Source organism: Centruroides sculpturatus, unplaced genomic scaffold (assembly GCF_000671375.1).
Source record: "Centruroides sculpturatus isolate CEXI.00-Female unplaced genomic scaffold, Cexi_2.0 scaffold14, whole genome shotgun sequence".
Classification (NCBI taxonomy): domain Eukaryota; kingdom Metazoa; phylum Arthropoda; class Arachnida; order Scorpiones; family Buthidae; genus Centruroides; species Centruroides sculpturatus.
The window spans coordinates 1,080,440-1,102,910 of record NW_019384312.1 but is presented as its reverse complement, the minus strand read 5'-3'; the positions used below and the strand labels follow the sequence as shown (position 1 = coordinate 1,102,910).

At 25.7% G+C, this 22,471-nt stretch overlaps 1 protein-coding gene across 2 annotated transcripts in view; it reads left to right on the top strand.

The window, feature by feature from the left end:
• LOC111622191 (CTD nuclear envelope phosphatase 1A-like) overlaps nt 1–22,100 on the top strand; it is a 79,430-nt gene extending 57,330 nt beyond the window's left edge. For both annotated transcript variants that reach the window (XM_023364544.1, XM_023364551.1), the window contains exons 7-8: nt 3,573–3,728; nt 21,610–22,100. In XM_023364544.1, coding sequence (XP_023220312.1) covers nt 3,573–3,718 — 146 coding nt within the window. In that variant the 3' untranslated portion in view covers nt 3,719–3,728; nt 21,610–22,100. The remainder of the gene's footprint in view (nt 1–3,572; nt 3,729–21,609) is intronic.
• The last annotated feature ends 371 nt before the right edge of the window (nt 22,101–22,471 follow it).

Sequence of the window (22,471 nt, the reverse complement as noted above, 5' to 3'; positions counted from 1 at the left end):
GTTTTATTCTGAAAAAGAGGATTAATGCCGATATCTGCTATTAATTAAAGATCTTTTGAAGAAATGGGGGATGTCAGATCAACGGTCTTAGAATGGCATACAAACCAGGTTGAGGTTAATAGGCTTGGGGATCTCTACAATTACAATGCTATTAATTACTTCTGAAAAATCCCGAAGAAGAGAGAAAAGCAATCGACATTAGACAGATTATTTAACCCCCACAAACAAAAAACCATAACTAATAAAAATGCACATTCTGTGTATATATGTATTTTTATTATTACATATAAATAAACGTAGTAAGAAAGTATATACAGTATTTTTTATTTTGGGGTGTCTCCAGAACAAATTAATCAAATTCCCATACAAACCTATGGTAAATTCATAATCGGTTAACGAACAATTCGGATAGCGAACAAAGTCTTGGATTATGGAACAAAGAACGGATTATGTTCGTTAACCGATCACCCACTGTATTTAAAATAATTCATTGCTGCAGTATTTTCTCTTAATAATGATTCTACCTATTCAGTTAATACAATAGTCAAATTACCATGTAAATCTTTCAAGTACCTCAAGTATGTGTACCACACTTTTGGACAATATTTTGTGTTAAACTTCAGGCTTATATTTAAGAGGTATTATGTTAGACTTCTTAAATACAAGCCCAAAGTTTGTCAGGTATTTATTTGGCAAATCATTAAATAAAACTCCCAGCTCTGTTTGTAAAAAAAATTTATGTATTTTCCAGCAGAAAAAAGCTTTTTCTCTTTTTTTATGCTATACATAGAACAATTTTATAAATATTTTCAATAGCTTTATTGTTTGTTCTAACCACTTGACTGAATATGTCTGCTTGCCTTTTATCTTGGAAAAAAGCCATTCGTACAACTTTAGTTTTCTTAGCCAAATCTTTAAATAGATATTCAAGTTTACCAACATTCTTTGCTTAGTGTGACTTCATTTAGTTCAAAATTCACTATAGTGCAATTTATAAAATGTGCTAGAAGATTTAATCAATGCAGAATGATTGGATTGATTATAATATTGTCACTATTATAATCAATCCAATCATATATAATATATATATGAGAATTTATAATAATACTTCTAAAATTAATTGTTAACAAAAAATGACATAAATGTGAGTAAATGAAAGTGGATCAATACCATTTTAAATGTACTATGAACATATAAATTTATTATAATAAAAATATTCTTTAAAATAGTGCAAATAAATTCTTGCACTTGAAGTATCTGTTTAGTAATTAAAAACTTTAAAGCAAAAACTGTTATTCTACATCTTGCTAGTGGTGCTCATGTCAGTTCAGTCATTCACCCTTCATATTCTACCTATTACTTTTTTGTGTCACATATTTTAGATTTTTTTGATGCATGTTTTAAAAACTTCACTTCTGATATAATTTTGCATAACAATTCAAATGAAGAATGCATCATTAAAATGAAAGAACATTGTAAAATCAATTTGATGCTACTGGGAGTTTAATGCAGGAAAGAAATGGAGATTGGAGGTAGTCAACATGGATAATTTTTTTTTTTCTTCTAATAAAAATATTTTAAAATTTTGTTGCAAAATAAACTAATAAAAATTTAATTAAGTTTAATAGTATCTTATTTCATCCTCTTGTGGTTTTTTTTTTTATTGATTTTATGACTTACCAGGCAGTAATAAAGTAATAAGGACAAACATTAAAATTAAAACCATATTAAAAGTTTGGATATTTTAAGCCAGTTCAAATCAACAGTATTATTTCAATGGAGCTCCCAAGTCTAGAAGACCTGTACTGTTTGAGATCATCACTAAGAATATGGTTCATGGACTGTATGGTGCCTTCATTATTATGCAATGCTTACTTATATAATACAATTCACTTAACTTATCACAGGATCATTAAAATGAAATAAGGAGGAGATGAAGTGTCCAGATTTTATGGTAGTTATATTTTCTGAGGATCCTACAGAATAACTCTGTGAACTTTGATCTGAATTAGTCAGAGGGCTTAGAAGTGTATAGGAGACAAACATTTTATTACATATATAGATTGTTAAGTCAATTTTAATTATTTTTTAGTGGAAAAAAAATTCCTTTTTTTAAACAAATCATTATTTTCCTCTTTCAATACATTCGTCAATTAATGTAGTAATTTTGTGAAATGCATTAATTGTAGTACAGAGGGTAATCCTGTATTTAAAAAAAAAAAAAAAAGGCTTTGAACACTTGATGTTCAACACACAGCACTTGCAGTACTAAGCAGAAACATCTTAATAACTTTGCTATATGTACTTCTTATTCCACAGAGTTTCAAGCAGCAAATATCATGCTTATACTTTAAGTAGGTATTTTAACTAAATTTATCCTTATAATGCAAAAATGAAGCTGATCTCACTCATATCAACATGTTAAATATTTTATATGTTATAGAAAATTGTTGCATGTGAGAATTTTATAACCTTAAAAATTAATAATTGATAAATGAAATCTATTTATTTATGATAATGATGATGTAAAATTATTACAACAACATCATTATCATTAATAAACAAGTAAATTTTACTTGTAATATTTCTGTTACAAGTAAAATTCCCTGCTGCAAAATCAAAATTTTGAAATAAAAATATGTATTACATACTTTTACCATTTAATCACAGGCAAATTTAATACTTAACAGTATTTATATTTATATTGCATCTGGGCATAGTTCTTTAGTCAATAATTGTTATGGTATAACTATAAATTACTTTTCTGTTGTTTTCCACAAATTTATGTTATGGTTCTGAATGCATAGGATTTTATAAAACTTGTGGTCTTATCTATGGGTGATATATTCTAAAATATTTATTGAATCTAGTGATAAAATAAATATTTATAGAATACATTATATGGAATAGTGATACAATTGAGGAGATGCATACCAAAATTAAGAATAAATGGATAAAGGTTTGTTTTGTATGTGTTGTTTTATCAATACATTGCTCAAGATTTTGTTTGTGCTCTGGCATGCCATGGTTGCTGACTCCTATTATAGACTATAACATTTTATTGCATTAACAAAGAATTGTGCATTATACTTATAATCTGTGCAGTGATACTGCCATTAGATAACAACATATGTAATTTTTTGTGCCATGGTATAGAATAATGCCATTATTCTAATCCTTAATTAAATTTATTAGCTAAATTAAATTAGCTAATAAATTTAATTAGCTAAATTTAGCTAATTAAATTTATTAAGTGTACAATTTAGCTAATTATTAAATACATATATTCATATAAATTTATATTAATAAAAATTGATGTTAAGTCAGGAAATATAAATTTCCACATGCTTTAAATTTTATTATTAAACTTTTCACAATTACTATAAAAGGAAAAATATTTTTCAATTTTATCAGAATTTTAGGTTCATATATTGTAACAGAATATTTTCTAAATTTTTTATTTAAAAAATCAGCATAATGTTTATTTAAGAGAATATGATACATATACTGTATATAATGATTATAATACTATTTATATGACATTATAATTATTGATTTTTTTATATTTACAGATAATGCTATACCCATCAAATCTTGGTTTTCAGATCCAACTGACACTGCACTTTTAAATTTATTACCAGTATTAGATGCATTGAGGTTTACCAGTGATGTCCGGTCTGTTTTAAGTAGAAATCTTCATTTGCACAACATATGGTAGTCAAGAAATGGTTAGTGGCAAACGAAATAATAAATTTATACTAAAACTTACATCTAGTTTTATCATAATTAAAATATTTTATTTGAAATAAATTTTTGTTTTAAAATTTAATACTTAATTCTCATATTAAAAAGTGATTCTAGATAAACTCAAATGACAAAAGCCCAAAGACAAAATTATAATACACAAAATCTCATGCAGACAAATCTTTGTGCTTACGAAGTTTTATAGGATAAAACAACATTATTATTAATACTATTATATACATAATATTTATACTATAATTATAATAATAATATTATTATTATTATTTTTATTATGTGACAATTTTATAGCTTTGCAATCAATTATTATTTTTTTTCTAAAAAAAAAGATTAAAACTTAAGTATGCCAAAATAACCAGTATTTTTTTTTACATGTTTACAAATTATGGTATAAGTTCAACCTTAGTATTTATGAAACCATAAAATTACTAAAAAATTTTCAGATACATGTGTAAATTAATTCTTCATTACAAATTTATGTAAATTTATGGAAGTAAGAACTTTTAAAATAATAATTATATTTTTAATATTTTAATAAAATGTAATAAGCACACTGTACCTGAAGCGGAAAGTAGTTGATATATGAAAGAATTTTGTTGGTATATGAATAATGTTTAAACAAAATTAACGTTTATTTAAAATTTAAAAAATAAATAAATGTAAGTAGAAAATTGTCATGAATTATTATTGTTTATTATATGTTTCTCTTCACTTTTATCTTACTGATTTTTATGTAAACTCTTTACAAATATTAATGCAGGTTTTTATTATTATAGATTTTTCTATTTAATTATAGCTAAATACCAATAAATTATTAATTTGATATACAGTTACCTGAAAAGATTGTGTTTAGATTTATACCTTGTAATGTAACAATTTTTGAAATTTAGTCTTTCCCTTATATTTAAAATTTATGGCAAATTATTTTGCTCACTTTTTTTTATTTTTTAGTTAATGCAAGCTTATTTGAGTTTGCCATTTCTGTATTATAACATTATATATGTTACTGTTAAAGTCCAAAGTCCAATAACTTTTAAAAATTACCGGTAAATCTGGACATTTACTGATATTGACTGGTAAAAGTCCAAAATCTCTGATAAAATGTTTCCATTTTGGACTTTTACCAAGAGATAGTGGTAAATGTATGGATTTACCAATTGGTTTGGATAAAAAAAGTATTCATATGTATCTGTTGTTTTGTAGTATGCTTAAAAATATAAATTAAGAAAATGAAAGTATTCAACTGCAAAAACATGTAATTTTTATTACTTACATGGATGTAGTTTTTTAGCCTCCACGTTAACAAATCTAGTGGCCACTTGCAAATGAATACTCCTATGTGTTGAGAAATATTAGGTTATAGTAATATAGAAAAAAAATTTATAATTTAAAACAAATTTATACGAATGATAATTGTTCTGATAATAGAGAAAATTTAGTGGTTGCAGTAAGGTTGAGTATTATGACATTTAGAATTGTATATCAAATATGATGATTTGCACAAGCATTTTTTTGTTGAACACTTATTTAAACAATTGCATTTTTTGAACCCTCAGCTTCCAACGAAAGATAGTTTGTGAAAACTTTCCTTACACTAACTTCTTTATCTACTTCTTTGATGCTGGTAATATTTTCTTTGAACAATGTAAACTGGTTACAAGTGTATAATGACTTCAGTTTCCTCCTTAATGCCAAGTTGATAAAATTCATCATACTCAATATTTATGACAACAGCTATTATTGATTTTGGATTGTTCTACATCCAGTTTATTTTTACATTCAGTCCAACTGAAGAGTTTGTAATTATTGTACCTGTAATCCTCTCTTGAACAGACATCATACCACGTACACTGTACAACAGTTTAGAACATTAGATTTTAACAACAGCATATACATCATATTACAGAAAGCAGCCATACTGAACACATGTCATAGAAAATTCTTAAATACAAATACAAAATCAAATAGCATATTGCCACAATAACAATTTTTGTCCAGCACAGTATTAGGCACTGGTATAAATTATGTAAAATAAAATTCACTAACAACATAATAAGAATAAAAGTGCATATGAAATTTTGTACACACAAGTTTTGTGTGCTGCAGGTTTGTCCTGTGGGCTTTTGTCATTTGAGTTTGCCTAGCCATGAGAGAACTTAGGTAAGAAGTTCTGTAGTCTAAGAAAGAACTAAGATTCCTTTCTGATACAATAATATATTTTATTATTACAGTTTTTAACTGGGTTTCTTTAGTTAAATAAATTGACGTGTAACTTATAGTCAAAGAATTTNACTACCTTCATCCCCAATTAGTCCGGATAATCGAGGTTCTACTGTATCTTCTGAAGTGAAAAACTATTGATAGTTTTAAACAAATTCAAAATTTTAAAAATAAATATAATGTATAAATGCCATATTATATATAGCTTAATTTTTACATATACTTTATTTCTTATAATGTGATATGTGTTTTATTTCTGTTAAATCAGTTTAATGTTACACTAAACAAATATTTAAGATAAAGAATATATTTCAAATAACTTTTAATTTTTAAGAATATAATTAAAATATGTTTTTTAAATTATGTTTTATTTTATTTTTATTCATACATAAGTAAAATTGATAAAGTCCTACTCCCAAAGAGGATTATAATGATTCAATAAAATTAAGCAAACAGTGCTTTAATATAAAAGAATATTGTATAATTGTGTACAGTTTTTATTGTTATCTTGAAGTGGTAATATTTTGTCCATATAACCATACAGCTATAATATCTGTAATCTGTAAAAAATTTTTAAACTTTTCTCTACTATATTAATATTTTAGTATAGTAGAGAAAAGTTTAAAAAATTTTTATTTCAATATAATTGCTATTATAGGGTAAGAACATTTTCCATTTTGTATGTTGAGTTTTTGTAAATATTGTAGAACCCCAATTACCCATGTGGACCAATGCTATCTTGGATAACAGATGGATATAGCCAATTCAGATTAAAAATTACAAATATAAAAAATTTATATAGTATATCACTTTTAAGATTCTTTTTATACCTTAATGAATTTTTACATTTCAAATGAAAATCTGTTTCCTCCTTTCATTATGTAAAGTGAAAATGCCAACATTAATCAATCAATGTTTGACACATGAAGTGTCAGGGTAATATCTAAAAATGGAAGTGCGAAAAACCTAAATTGACAAGTTTAAGAATATAAAGAAATCCAACAAAACAAAGACACTGAAGATAAGCATAACATTTTGCAATAGATATTTGTGATCAAAATATAATTCATTATATTGTTTAGGAGAATACAAAGAATAGAAAATATTTGTCTGTTGTCTGCAGATGGCAGTTTCCACTTAAGATAAAAATGCATCAATAGTCCTATTGCTATACCTGGATTGAATATTTTGTCTACTCAAGTACAGATGTTCACTAAACTCAGGTTTCACTTTATTTAAATCACTTCTTTGTTTTATGCATTTCTTGAATACTTTTCTTTGTTTGAAATTTTTGTTTTACTTTATTTTGTTGAATATCCTTTATTTAATTTTTCTACTAATTGAAAACTTACTTTATTCTGATAACTTTCCAGTTAAAGAAAAAATAAAAGAAAATATAATTACATAAGAAGAAAAGAGTATTATCATTGTAAACAAAAGTTGACACACTAAATAACAGATGTGGCAATTTCATTTATAGTTATATCCTGCAATAATTTATACAAAATATTCTGTTTGTTTTTTACTAAATAAAAGACATCTAATTCATTCATAAATTACAATAATTTATGAATAACGGCTGGTGACTTTTGCTGCGCACTTTGTTTACTTGCAGGAAACCCGAGTGTTGGTTATTTTCGTTTAATTTATATTACTAAACAAAGACTTGTTTCAACTTTTATCTAACAATCTTTGGAGAAATACTAAATATGAATTAAAATGCAATGTTTGCCAGTTAAAAGAGGAAGACCACTACTAAATCATACTAAACTGGGTAGCAAAAAAGATTTACCGTCTTTGACCAATTACAAACTTATAACAGACTACTACTTACTCGGTGATAAAGACTCACAGGAATCATCTTTGGCTACCATTGGGGAGTTATATCCAGAAACAGGTCAAAGTTCACAAAAACCTCCAGGTGAGCTAAATAATCCTTATTCTATTTCTTTAACTAATCTGAATGATTCACTGGACATCCCAATGGCAGTTCTATGGAACAAAATCTCTGATCTAATAAACTTCTCCAATGATAAACTTTCAAGCCAAATAATTTCTATTAAAGAAGATTTGGACTTATTCATGAAAGTATTCAAGAAACCAAAGAACAATATAGAAGCATGGAAGGACAAATTAACAATTTAAAACAACAAATTGATAACTTAAAAATAGAAGAAGAAATTATGCAATACAAAATGGATGTTCTAGTTAATGAATTTCACCGCAACAATATAATACTTTATAATTACCCTACCACAAGAAATATCTCTAAACTAGAAATTTATAACTTTATTACTTCATTATTAAATTTACAAAATATATAACAGGAGGATGTTCTGGAGGTAACTCAACTGACTAAATCAATGAATTCAGTGATAAGATTAACTCTAAAAAACAATCAGATTCGAGATCATATTTTCACAAATTTTATAAAAATGAAACAACAAAATTTACTGGATGATTGGAAAAGATATGCAGATCTCTCCAGATTTAACAAGGGGATCAAGACAGATGTAAACTATTACTTTCAATTTTTTACGAAATTAGAAAACAAAACCGTCAAACAAAATTACGCAATGATACTTTAAGGTTTAGACAGACTGATATATAGTGTTGATTTGGGGAAGCTGGTTCATGTTGAGACTTTTCTCCCTTTTTCCTTGTCGAGGGTGGCTGCAAGTTGATGTTCAATGAAACAAAGCAAACTCCATGGAAAATCTACCTTAAATAATCAGTCATTTGTTATGAACTGAAACTGTCAGGGTCTTAAAACTAAAATACCATCACTTAATATTCCTCAATCAAAATTTAATTCAGACGTAATTGGAATAACTGAGACATGGATAACATCTGATCTGGCTTATATATCAAATTTTTTCAATAAATTCATAATAGAAACAGCATTGGCATGTAAACCATCAGGTCCATGCTGCCTAAGTGGTGAGTTATGTATTTTAATAAAAAAAGAACCTTTGCACAATACTGCATATGGAAAAATCCATTAACTGTATACTATTGCTAATTTCAAGGAACAAACTTATACTTGGTAGTGTAAAAACAAATTAATGATAGTAATGATCACCTATATTCCACCCAATTCCTTAGTAAAATTAAATGAAACATTAATATAATAGATTTATGGCAACATATTACTCCATTCATTTTATTACTGGGGATCTTTAACTCGCGTATTTCTGATTTGATGGACTCATGGTATGGTGGTCCCAACTCCCTAATTCAAAATGTTCATCTTTCTAAAGATAAACATACCAACAGACTGGAAGTGAATTTAAATCGAAATAATAACTGAAAATAAATTGTTTGTTCTTAATGGACGTATTAAACCTGATTCTGGCAGAGTATACCTGTTTGCAACATAGTGGGAAATCCACCATCAACCTTACCATTCGTTCATAATTTCTATTAGACTGCTTCTCAGAACTCATCACAACAACATTTGATGCATCTGACCATTTCCTACTTAACAAAATTCCTATTGTTTTTGCAAAAGAAATCTATTAATTTATCTAAAAAGTGTCAAAGGATTAATTATAATACCTCAAGATTTTTGGCCAAAATTGAGAATAATTTTTTTAATATCCTGGAACCAACAGATTCTAATAGTGATGGAAGTAATAATCTTATGATTCAAATAATGAATGAATACATTCAAATTAAAAAGGATAAAGGTAATATTTATAACAAGTACAAAACCCTTGTTATGTTTTTGACTGTCAGAAAATGAAAAAAATAAAACAAATCAACTTAAATTTATTCAGAAAAGACTCGAGTGATGTAAATTTTATCAATTACAAGAAGGCTAAACAGACTTATAATAACCTTCTTAAGGTCAAAAAGAAAAATTATTTTAGGAACATTGAATCAACTCTAATCAACAATAGTAAGGATAGTAATTTATTTTGGACCACAATATGAAAATTTCGCTTCAACATAAATCTAAGTGAAAACTCATTGGTAATAGATTATAATGTATGGAAAAGTTTTTATCAGTGGTTCCCAAATATTCAACCTATTTCACCAATAAGATTTAATACTGATTCTTACAATGAACATTTAGATTCCTACTTTACAATTGGGGATTTAGAAGATTCTTCCTCATCAGGCAAGATTAAAACTATTAAAATTATTTAATTCAATGTATAAAGCAACTTTATATCCTGACTCCTGGAATTCTGCTATAATTACAATGATATACAAAAAAGGTGATCGCCTTTCTCCAGATAACTATAGACCCATTGCTTTACTTTCAATATTGAGAAAATGCTTCATGACAACGTTAGCCACTAAATTTCGACAATGGACTAAATAAATGGACCTAGATACTAAATTTCAATAAGCCTACATCAAGAGTAAGGGAACAGAATTTGCAATCTTTCTATTACTATCTATAATACAACTACAACTAACAACAAAACATAGGAAAGTATATGCGTCATTTGTAGACATTAAGAAAGCCTTTGACTCAGTCTACATCCCCCTACTGGTATATAATTTGAGGGCAAAAGATGCAGGTGAACGATTCTCAACAACAATACTAAAACTGTTTTCAAAATATAATGTAAAAATTAAACAGGGAAACACCATTTCTTCATCATTAGTCCTGTCACGAGGTATACTTTAGGGTGATCCCCTTTTGCCTTATTTATTTAATTTTTATTTACTTGATATAGACCACCTTTTCCTCCAATCCAGTGATGGATTGAGGTTGCTGATAGAGTTTTTCATTATGTTCAATTTGCTGATGACTTGTTATTCGTGCACATACTAAAATCTCTCTACGAAGAAAAATAAATCAATTAAACTTACATTTCAAATGAATGCATTTAATTTCAATCAATGCAATGCAAACAAAGATTATCATACTTCGTAATAACAGTAAAATTTCACAAAAAGAATCAAAATTGTATCTAAATAATAATCTTCTACAAACAGTTAAAGAAGTCAATTTTTTTGGGAGTCACATTTGATTGGAACATTACCTTGAAAGCACATATCACTACTATTAATAACAAAGGGAAGCAGGCAATTGACAATTTGTTGTTTTTATGTTCAACTTTGAAAATATCAAATCTGAACATTCATATGAAGCTCTATAACTCAATAATTAACCCAATAGTATATTATGCAAGTCCAATTTGGGGCCTCGATTATCTGTATAAACTGGAAAGTTTTCATATTTATTTTCTTCGCAAACCACTCCATTTAGAAAGGTCTATTCCTGGCTATGCCATACATCATGAAATCAACCACATATGGTCTTTTCTTTTTTGCTTAAACAAATAATAAAATTTTACTAACGTCTGAAATTCAAAAGCAATAATAACGTAACTTTTTTACATTAGGAAATAATCAAAAAAAAGTAAAAATTCGAGATTAGACCAGCTTTGGCAAACTAAGTTCCAAAAAATTTTAAATTCATTTGGTGTATCTGATTTGCTATTTAAAAATAATCTGTAAGACTGGAAATATGGTTACACATTATTAATTGAATCTGCAATATCTCAGTCTATAAATAAGGATCAAACAAGTTTAAATCATAGTAAATATCACCCCTGGTATATAAATTTACTACATATTCCATCTTCACAACTGAATATGTCTAAATCAATTAATTTCAACATGAAAAGATTAATAGCTCAGTTACGTCTTAATAAATATTCTATTTTCATCAATAACAGTTACATTAAATTTTCAAATACTCAATGCATTTGGTGTATTTCTGAGAGACACTCGATTTATCATCTATTACAGAATTGTCAAGGTTTAGCAAGTTTGCATGATTCACTTGATATTAAACGGATATTCCATTGTGGTTCACTCCTTGAATTTAGAACGATCATAAATAATGTCAATAAAAAAGTCTTATATAAACTATATAACTATTTCATCAAGATTACAGAAATGTTAATAAATTAAGTCAACAGTTTCATTGTTTATTATCACTTCATAAATGTTAACTATTTCTGTATTGTCATCTTTGACGTTACCGATTGTGATTATTTGGAATATGTTTATTTGAAATCAATTGTCAAATAAGTGTATAAGTTTAATTATTTGGAAACTGTTCCAACTTTTTTGTAATCCTTTCCTTAACAAATATACCACCCCTGTAACAGGGAAATCCCCCTTTTTGTTAATAAATGATTGATATTGATAATTTATGAATAACAAATTTGCACAAATAATTGTATTATTAAATATGGATAACTTAAAGTTTTTGATACTTATTAAATTTTTTCTTTATTTAATAATTTTAAATGTTGTATTAAATGTTAATTATTTAAGATCTATTGTTCTTTGATTTTATTTTAACTAACAAAAGTAAAATATAAAAGCTCTTTTATGTAATCTATGTAATCAAATTCATGGGTTTAACAAAAGAGAAAACTCCACTGAAATAAAATTTTTAGTGTAAATGCTTTATAGGAGTTAATACAATTGAAATAGCAAACATTAAAAAATAAGCCATACAGAAAACATATTAACTACAGACTCAGATTGTCAGTCAGAAGATTGAAAATAATTCACATTCCAAACAAAGGTTTGGAATGTGAATTATTTGTGTATCTGATTTGCTATTTACTTTTCTAGCATCTTTCTGCCTCCTTTACTTCAAAATAAATACTAAAAATCCAGCTGGAATTTTTTTGTTTTTTGAGTGTATTTATTTTTAAGCTTAAAAATTAATAATTTAAAATTTTTACTGTAGTTTTATATTTTTATTTGTATTATTTACTAATTTTGAGATTTTATAATCTCAGACAACAATGTTTGATATCTACACAGTCATATTTATTATTGAAAATTTAAGACTATACGAACAATGTTTGAGTCCTTTTAAGAATTTTTAATGATTTTTAATGTTTGTAGATGTCATAGTGTACAAAAAAGGATCAACTCAAGATCATTTTTAATTGTGTGAATTTTTTTATAGTATTTGTCCATTTTTAGAAGTTTTACTTCAAGTCGCTGTTTGTGGTTCCTGGATTGGAATTAAAAAAGAATGTAAATAGGAAAAAAGACTCAAACATTGTTTGTATAGTCTTAAATTTTCAATAATGAAAATAACTATAATAATTTTGGGCTAATATGTACAATTACAGTCATATTTAATTATAGAAGATATCTTTCTGGTGACAAGATTATACTTGAAATAAGTTGAAGTATGGCTTCTTTTACATTTGCTATTTCAGTTGTAATAACTTCTATAAAGCATTTACACTGAAATTTAAGATAAGTTTATTGAAGCATTTTATTTGTTTAATAAAACTGTTTTTATGCTTAACTACTTATTCAAATCACAGTTTCATATGTGTATCTCTTTTTCAAATATTTTTATGTTTGTCCCACTGATAAGCAGAGGAATAGTCCATATAAAAAATAAATTTATAGTAAATCTGAGTCTATCCAGAGGTGCACAACCTGCGGCCCGCGGGCCACATACGGCCCCCTATCAATGTTTATGCGGCCCGCGGACGGTACAGGCCAAATCCCTTCTTTCGAAGTTTCTAAGTNAACAAGCGTTTTCGCTTATGAATTTAAACAAGTGCAAAACACGGAACAGGTTAACCAACGAGAATTTGGAAAATCTGCTGGTTGTTTCAACATCTGCCATTACGCTAGACATCAAGAAGATTGCCGCCAGCATCCAATCTCAGCCATCGCATTAATCACTTGGAGGTCCGGCCCTCAGTCAGTAAACTTAATCCTAATTTGGCCCTTCTTCAGAAAAGGTTGTGCATCCCTGGTCTATCTATATATCAAAATAATTTCATTAAAATAATAATAGTGAATTTTTTTCCTTTAAACTATACTTCTTAAATATAAGTATGATACAAAATTTCTCATGTAATGTAAAACTTATTTATTACTTAATGTTTAAATTTAAATAATTTTCTAAACTAAATTTTATATTTTAGGCATTCTCAAAATTATAATTAAAACATTAACAGTTTATATATATATATTATTTTATTGTTTTTAATATAATGCTATCTATTTGGAAATGATTATATATGAAGATTGTACATGAAAAAAATTCTTATTAATAATAATTAAAAATTTTTATAAAATGGTTTTAAAATAATTTAGTGTCCTAGAAACTTAGAAGTATAGAATTAATATTTCTAGTAAATTTAGTTTGTTTTTGACTTTTTTATAATTTTATATCATAGTTTTAATTAAAATTTGAGAAATTCTGATTTTAAAAAAGTAAAATTTAATCTTTACATAACTGATAAAATTTCTATTGAAAAATTTTTAAAATAGTTAGAATCTTTGAAGTCATTTAATCTGAAAAGATTTTATTTAAATAAATACTAAACTCATAAAAGGTAAATTTTGTGAATTTATTAACAAAGATAATTTTGTTAATGTTCCAGTTTTGAATACTTTTGATCAAATCATGCTTTAATTTTTAAAATTATTCTGTCGACGTATGTAATAAGGGTGATAGTGTTTAATTTGTTTTTATTTTTATTTTTATTTGGTAAAAATACTGTCATTTTTGTATTTGTAATAATTATTTATGAAAATTTGATAAGTTACAATATGAGTTTCTGATTATTTGACATTGTACGGAATTTTCATAAATTCTATAGATTCACTTTATAAAAATAAACCTGAAAAGTTTCTTTTTGAATTGTGTTATATAAAGATTCCCTGCAACAATAGAACATCAATAGAATGTTTGTGAAAATTTTATTTTATGTAACGATTTTATGGACTTGAAAATATTGATGAATCATTTAAGGTGGAGGGTTTATATTTAATAAAATAATTTTTTTATCAACAGTCTGTATAACTTAATCAATTGCAAACATCTATAGATTTAAGAGACAAAGTTCATTAGTGAGCAGAAAATTTATGGTAAGTTTTAAATTATATATATTTTTTAAAATTAATATTTATGAATATGAATACACCTGTGAATATCACATTAAGGAAAATTTGAAAGAATTTGCTGTTTTAGTTGACTTGTAAATATTCAGCATAAAACATGTATTTGAAATTGTATAAACAGAAAATTTAAATATTCAAAATTATTGCAAGAAAATTAGCTTTATATTTTTAAGAAATCAAGTATTACTAAATAATTGTTTTCCCAGTTCTGTAGTCATTTTATTAAGTTTCAAACAAATTATTTAGAACTGCAACTTCTGGAATAAATTATATTTTTTTTGAACCATTATAAACTCCATTATAATGGTTCAAAAAGAATATAATTTATTCCACAATTTAAAACAAAGAATCTCTAACTAAACTTATGTAAAAGTGCAGATATTATATAATAATTATAAAATAATAAAAACTACACATATAACAATATATTTTTTTATTGTTAGGAAAACTACCTAAACTCTTACATCTAATCAGATCTCTTAAAAAAGCAAATCCATGGATTCATCATATTACCATCATTTATACCTTAACATTGCTATTTCAAGTTCTTCAGTTTTCTAGCTAGAAAAATTTGAAGTCTGAATTTTGTTACATTTCTGCTAGACAATTTAGTTATATTCTGTTCTATTGATGTGTGCTTAAAATCATTGAACAATGTTCTATTACAATTCAGTATTTCAGAGTATTTGTTAGTTACTGATATTTTCAGAATTTGATTAGACAGCTTACATGTGACAGAAGCAAACTCTATTCCACACTGTAGATATATTCAGAGTTAACTGCTATATAGCCTTTGTTAAAATAAAAATAATATCTAAGTTCAATATAATGAAATTATTTCAGTTTAAAAATTAAATGTATGAAGCAGATCTATTCTGCAAGAATAACAATACACCAAGGAACCTTAAACAATTCCAGTACAATTTTAATGTAAATAAAGTGTTGACAAATGCTTTTGATCTTTGCAAGAGATCAAATTTGTCTACACTTTACTTGCATAAAAATTGTGCTAGAATTGTGTAACGTTCATTGGTGTGCCTTTATTCTTGTACAGTACAGTAGAGCATCGATTATCCGACTCAATTGGGGACTGGAGTTGGTTGGATAACTGAAAAAACGGATAACCGAAAAGTATGAAAAAAATACATTATTAGTATAGTATATTAGTATATCCCATGTAATTAGTATATTGCTATTAACCTATTTTGCGTTGAATTTTCATCGATGTTAAGCCTAAAAAAATTTTTTTAAAATAATAATCGTCGCTATTGTAACGTTAAAAATTATTTTTAAATTATTTTATTGCTCACAAAACAAACAACCACTCATAATTAGAAAATTAAGCCTCGTTTAAATACTGGCATCCCTTTTATGGTCGAGCCAGTGTTGCCAGCTAAAACACCAAAAATTTAACAAAAATAATATTAAACTAGTCAAATATTGTAGCACCACATCACTAGCAGACATTTGAATTTGCTGACTAGAACGCGATCAGTTAACCGATGTGACGGTTGATCAGGAGTCAGATAATAGATGCTCTACTGTATTTGATAAACCAAATGAAGTGCTAAATTATAATTATATTTGTTTATTAAATCATTGTATATGTTTATTCCAGTCTTCCATGGAGTCTAAACTTTAAAGTAAAGTGTAGATCTACAATAAGATCTACACTTTACATAAGTAAACAAATTGTTTTCACTTTCTTTAAATAAAACTTTTAATTTTTATATTATTTCAATCCAATTTTAATAAAATAAAATTGATTTTTTTATAGCATTTGTTAACAGTTCATTTTATGGCTTAAACATTCTCCAGTTTATATTTGGGATAATCAAGCACTTGATTTAAGTACAAAACACATAAATACAAAATAAATCTTTAATATATTACAAATTAATTTTCAAGCCAATGACTAAAAATTTTATTGTTTTATATAAATTTTTTATTTTAAATGAGTTTTTATTCAAAAAGTTGGTAAGTTTTTGTTTCAAAGATGAAGATTTACTTTATTATGCAGAAGTACATTGGCTCTCCTATCATAAAGTTTTAAAACTCTTCAGCAAAAACTTTTCAATGAAATCAAAATGTGTTTAGAAATGAAAAGAGCATCAGCATAACAACTTGCAACAAAACTGGGTGCAGGATTTAACTATCATTGCAGATATTATGCACCATTTAAATGAATTAAATTTAAAACTTCAGGATTGAAATATACTTGTCACATTTCTGTGGTATTGCAATAAAGCATTTAAGTTAAAACTTGAAATTTGGGAAGGGGATTACAAAATTGTGATTTTAGGAAATATACTATAAATATTTAAGAATTATTATTTGAATATGAAAACTGATTTGAAGGATTCAAGGCACATGAAAATGATTATTTTACTATTTATTGCTCCTTTTTATAATGACAAAGAAGCAGAAAGAAACATTGAAATAAAATTGATTGAAATCCAGAGTAACAGTGTGCTAAAAGAAAAGCATAATAAAGTTGGTATTCCAGACTTTTATCTACACTTGCCAGAACATTTTATTGAAATGCATATGTTCTCTTCAAGAATATTTGCATTGTTTGGTAGTGCATAACTATGTGAACAATTACTGTACTTTTCACTTTAAAGACTAACTAGAGTTCATACAGGGTAAGAGTAACAAATATTCATTTAACATCTATATTAAAAACATTGTTGCAAAAATTAAACCTGATATTGATCTTTCTAGAAGATGCAAAGTTTCTAGTAAAAAATATTAATTTTTTAAATTTTGTTTTGTAATGTGTAGAATTAATATATTTTTTAAATTTTTGTAAATTCATTAAAGAAGAAATAAATGTAAAATTTAAATAAGTTATTTTCAAATATACATGAAAGACTTTTTTTGTCTGCAGCTTGCAGACTCCTTAAAATTATATTTGATAGACTTTGATCTTAAATGAGTTTGTCATCACTGCTCTAGATCATTTAAAAAAAAAAAAACAGGAAAAATTTGCAATGTGTTAAAAGTAATTATTTATTAAAAATGATTGGTATCTATAAGTCATGTAAATAAAAAGTAAAAGTAAAACTAAGATGTCAGCAAGACAGAATTATTTCATATTTATTACTTCACAAGATGACTAAAAATATCTATTTGTATTTGTTTGATAATATATCTCTGTCATATAATTGCTATATTACATTACACATTCCACTTTGTATGTAAATTTTTTGTGCATTAAAAATATGTATTTACTATCTTAAAAATGCATTTATTTATGTCAAATGAAAATTTTTGAAAAATGAAAAGTCAATAGATCAGTTTTATTTCAATGAACAATTTAATTTCATTAAATTAAATAGCTTGATAATCTTTTTAATTGTTACTATTACCTAGGGATTCCAGTTTGCCCTCTGTTACTTGGCACTCTGTTCAATGAATAATCAATAAAAAACTGTTAAATTTAGAAAATCAAACTAAGATTTTAAGCTCTGGGGGTAATCTGGGAGGATGATCTAAAAAGTACAATCAGAATGAAGAAAAATTATAAGCATCTCTTACCCTTTACTGCCAAAAAATGAGGGTCATATCTTCCAGACAAATGTTCCCTATACATCTAGAAGGAAACAGAATTAATTTGATATCCAAAGTATGATCTTTTTTCTAGTATAGTCCACAGTCACATAGTATAAGTAAGTAATTGATAACTGAGCATTCATTTTTTTTGTTATAATAAGAAATGAAAAAATTGATTGACATTGAATTATTCATTAATAAAATGTAATTTTAGATTTGTTGTTTGAGATGAATTTATTTTTGTTTAAATTTTATTCCTAAAGCCTCTGGGGATCTAACAGCCACATTTTCCCATAAGTATGCCACAGATCCAAGGTAACATAGACAAATGTATCTCCAGTAATCAAAAACTGTAATAACATGGAATGTTTGATAAATTATTAAATAAACTGGATTTTGATGCATTAATATGTAAATATACTATATTTTTAGATTAGATTTACTTATTGAACATAAAAGTGTTTTATTGTATAATTTAAAAATCATTAACTTTATTTAAAACTATTAATTAAAGCAAATATAAATAAATTTACAATTACAATTAAAATTTCCTTAAATTTTTTAAAATTTGCATTTTGTGATAAGTCACCAAAGTAAATTCTTTCTAAAACTTCTAGAGCCCCTTTCATGTACTGCTGCACATCACCTAGCCAAGATTCGTGAAATTAATTATATTGTATTATGTTCTCTTGTGTTTGTCGACAAAGTAATCTTCCATAAATGACTTCATTTAAATAGATTGTGGTTAATTGAGACACTACTGTATTTATTTACTATTAAAAACAATATAGTTGATCATGGAACTGATTTTCTATTCAAATTAGATTAATGTTGACTATATATATTCTACATACAGTTTACTGTTTGTGTCCTCTATACAATTGCACTTTTTTATTAATGTTCAACAAATTTAAAATACTTCTTGTTACTTTGTTAAACAATTTTTAGAATATATAATTAATATTAATCTAATTGATGTGAAAAATATTTTGTATAGTAAGTAATTTGGTTTTCTGAACTCATCAGGTTTTCTAGATATATTTATCTTATAAAAATAGTTATATAAATATTTCATTTACTAATAAACTGTCATGTAGAGAGTAAAATATACAGTATATTATGCTATAGATCACTGAATGAAAAATGAATGTATTATCATATTGTTTATTCTTTCTGCTGGAATATGATTTTAATAATATATTTGATATAAATATTTAAAACATGCCATGTAGTTTTCTAAACTACAGGCATACTTGCTTAAAATATATTAATAATGCAATAGAAAAGTAGTAAATTGTAATATATTTCAAGCAAATAAATGTTGAGTTCAGAAAACTATAGGCACGTAATAAATGTTTTTCAATCAGTATTCTCTTGAATACATTTAGACTTATAAAATCAGGACATAAAATGTAATAACAAAACTAAATATTCAGTAATGAAATTTCTTTATAAATGATGTAAACCAGTGTTCCCAACTTGAGGTATGTTACCCTTGAAGGTAAGTGAAGCATTTCCATGGAATATGTCAACAAATTGTAATGGCTGCCAAATTGGCAATTTTTTCATTTTAAAAGGGCTTTATATTTACATGATTCAAAATTTTCTAGACCTCAATAAAAGCCACTAATTTACAGATTTTAATATTTTATACATTTTTGAAGATATGAATTTAGTTACTTTAATCTTTCTTTTCTGTTGACTAACTTTATGTCAGTTTTACTAAAATAATGACATAGACCTTTAAGTCTATTAAATTGCATATTAATAGATTAAAAATCAATGATTACAGAGCAATCATTGAAAATCATTTGATAACATACATTAACTATATTCAGTTTATGAACATTGTGGAGTATGTGAAATATCCCATTTCCATGAAAGGGATACATACACTAGAAAAGTTTAGGAATTGCTGATTTATACTGTCATTAGTGACTTTGATAGAAAGATGACTGATTATATCAAAGTGTATGATTATTCAATAATATTTAAATCATAGTAAATATTGTTGAAGTGTTAAGATATATATATATATATATATATATAATATTTTTGTTCATTTATGCTATTACTATACATATTTTTATTTAAATTAACAGATATAGATACGTAACTTTAAATAAGCAAAAAAATTCATAGAATTAATTTTGTAATAACAATATTTTCTACATTTTATTGAAAAGCTAAAAAATATTGCAGTTAAATTACATTAAATTGGAAAATTTATTTCAGGAATAAAAAAATCTAAAAATTTTATATTGATAATCTTGAAAGATGTCTTATAATCTCATATGTGTTTTCTGTTTGGTAACATGCATGACTGTTGTATTTTCTTTCCCATAGGTCAAAATAAGGATCACACACCTAAAAAACAGATTTCTCATAGTTAGAACATGTATATAGCTGTTGCAAATTTGTGAATCATTTATACATCATATTTGTACATGTCTGGAAAATAATTATTATATGCCTGTGAATTATTGTGAATGTTGATTTTGTGCAATAATATGTTAATTAACATTTTTGCAGGTTTTAAATCAATCTTAACATAGTATAGTCATGCATTGTATCATCTCAGACTGATTAAAGTGTGTGTGTGTGTGTATGAACAAGTTGGAAATAAATAGAAGCATATACTGGTACAAAATATATAGCAATGTCTGCAACATTATGATCACACATAACTTGTCATTCCTAAAAATACAAAAATATCCAGTAATCTGGCATTTTTTATCTTCAGAAATGTTGCTACCAACAGAATTTGTTGCCTGCCTGAGATATGAAAAAAGTCATATGCAAGGCAGCATACTATATTGAAGGATCTCTCTTGTAACAGAAATAATAATAAACCAATTTAAACCTAATGTAGCACTGTTCCCATTAATTTTTGGATGCTTTTTGTAAATTATATTTTACTGTGAACTTTTTTGTAATTTAGCAGAAATTTCTGAGAAAAAAAAAATCCTTAAGTTAATAAATATTGTTATGTAGCCAATTTGTTATTATAATGAATTCATGTTAATACTAATGTATATTTTTTTCTTTAAAGCTTTAATATTATTACATGCATATATAACTATTATTATTTCAGATAAAATTCTGTTGTATATAGTATTTATTAAACATTTAATTTTTTCTTTAATCTAGAATTTATGCACAAGCATGTTGTGGCCATAAATTATTCACCCGAAGGTTCCTAGAAGTTTTGGAAAAGAAAAGTTAACCCATAAATGGATTACTCAGTGGTGATATCTGAATATTTGCCTTTATACGGCAATTGAGATTTTGAAAATATGATTGTTAAAGAAAATTGGACGAACAGTATAGACTGCTATATGTCACTGCCAATGTGTCAATATTTTTCAGAGACCATAGATATTTGTTTTCTAATAAAATGTCATTCATTTTCAAATGAAATATTTTAGAATGAGAAAGAAAGGTGGAACAAGTGAAGTTGGGATTTAATAAATTTATGTAAATAAAAAATGAAGAGAAAAACATAAAATGCATATGAAAATTACTTGTATTATGTTATTGCTTGTTAGTATGATCTACAGAAAAAGGATAGTCTTTATATTTCCATATTTTATTATTTTATTAAAAAACAGTAAAAAATGAAACAAAATTGAATTGCTACTATAAACCAAATAATTTTTTTTCAATTTACAGAAAAGTTGTGGTTTATCTGTAAATTAATTCATTTTTTTACATTAGTTAACAAATTAATTTACATAGTATATCATATTTTCTTTTTAAATTAGCTAATAGTTTATTTTATTTCAATTAGCTAAACCAAATGTCTTCCAATTGTTTGTTAGTAGTAATGTAATGTATCTTTCTTACAATAAAGCAGTTGTTGGTTTTACTGTTAAAAACTTAGAAAAGTCAGATTGAGCCAAGCTCAAACTTTCATATAAAATAAATCTGATATTCTGCAAAATTGATTGCAGAAAATTTATTATATTTATTTTATTTTCAAAGAATATGAATAATAGTAAGCATGTTTATT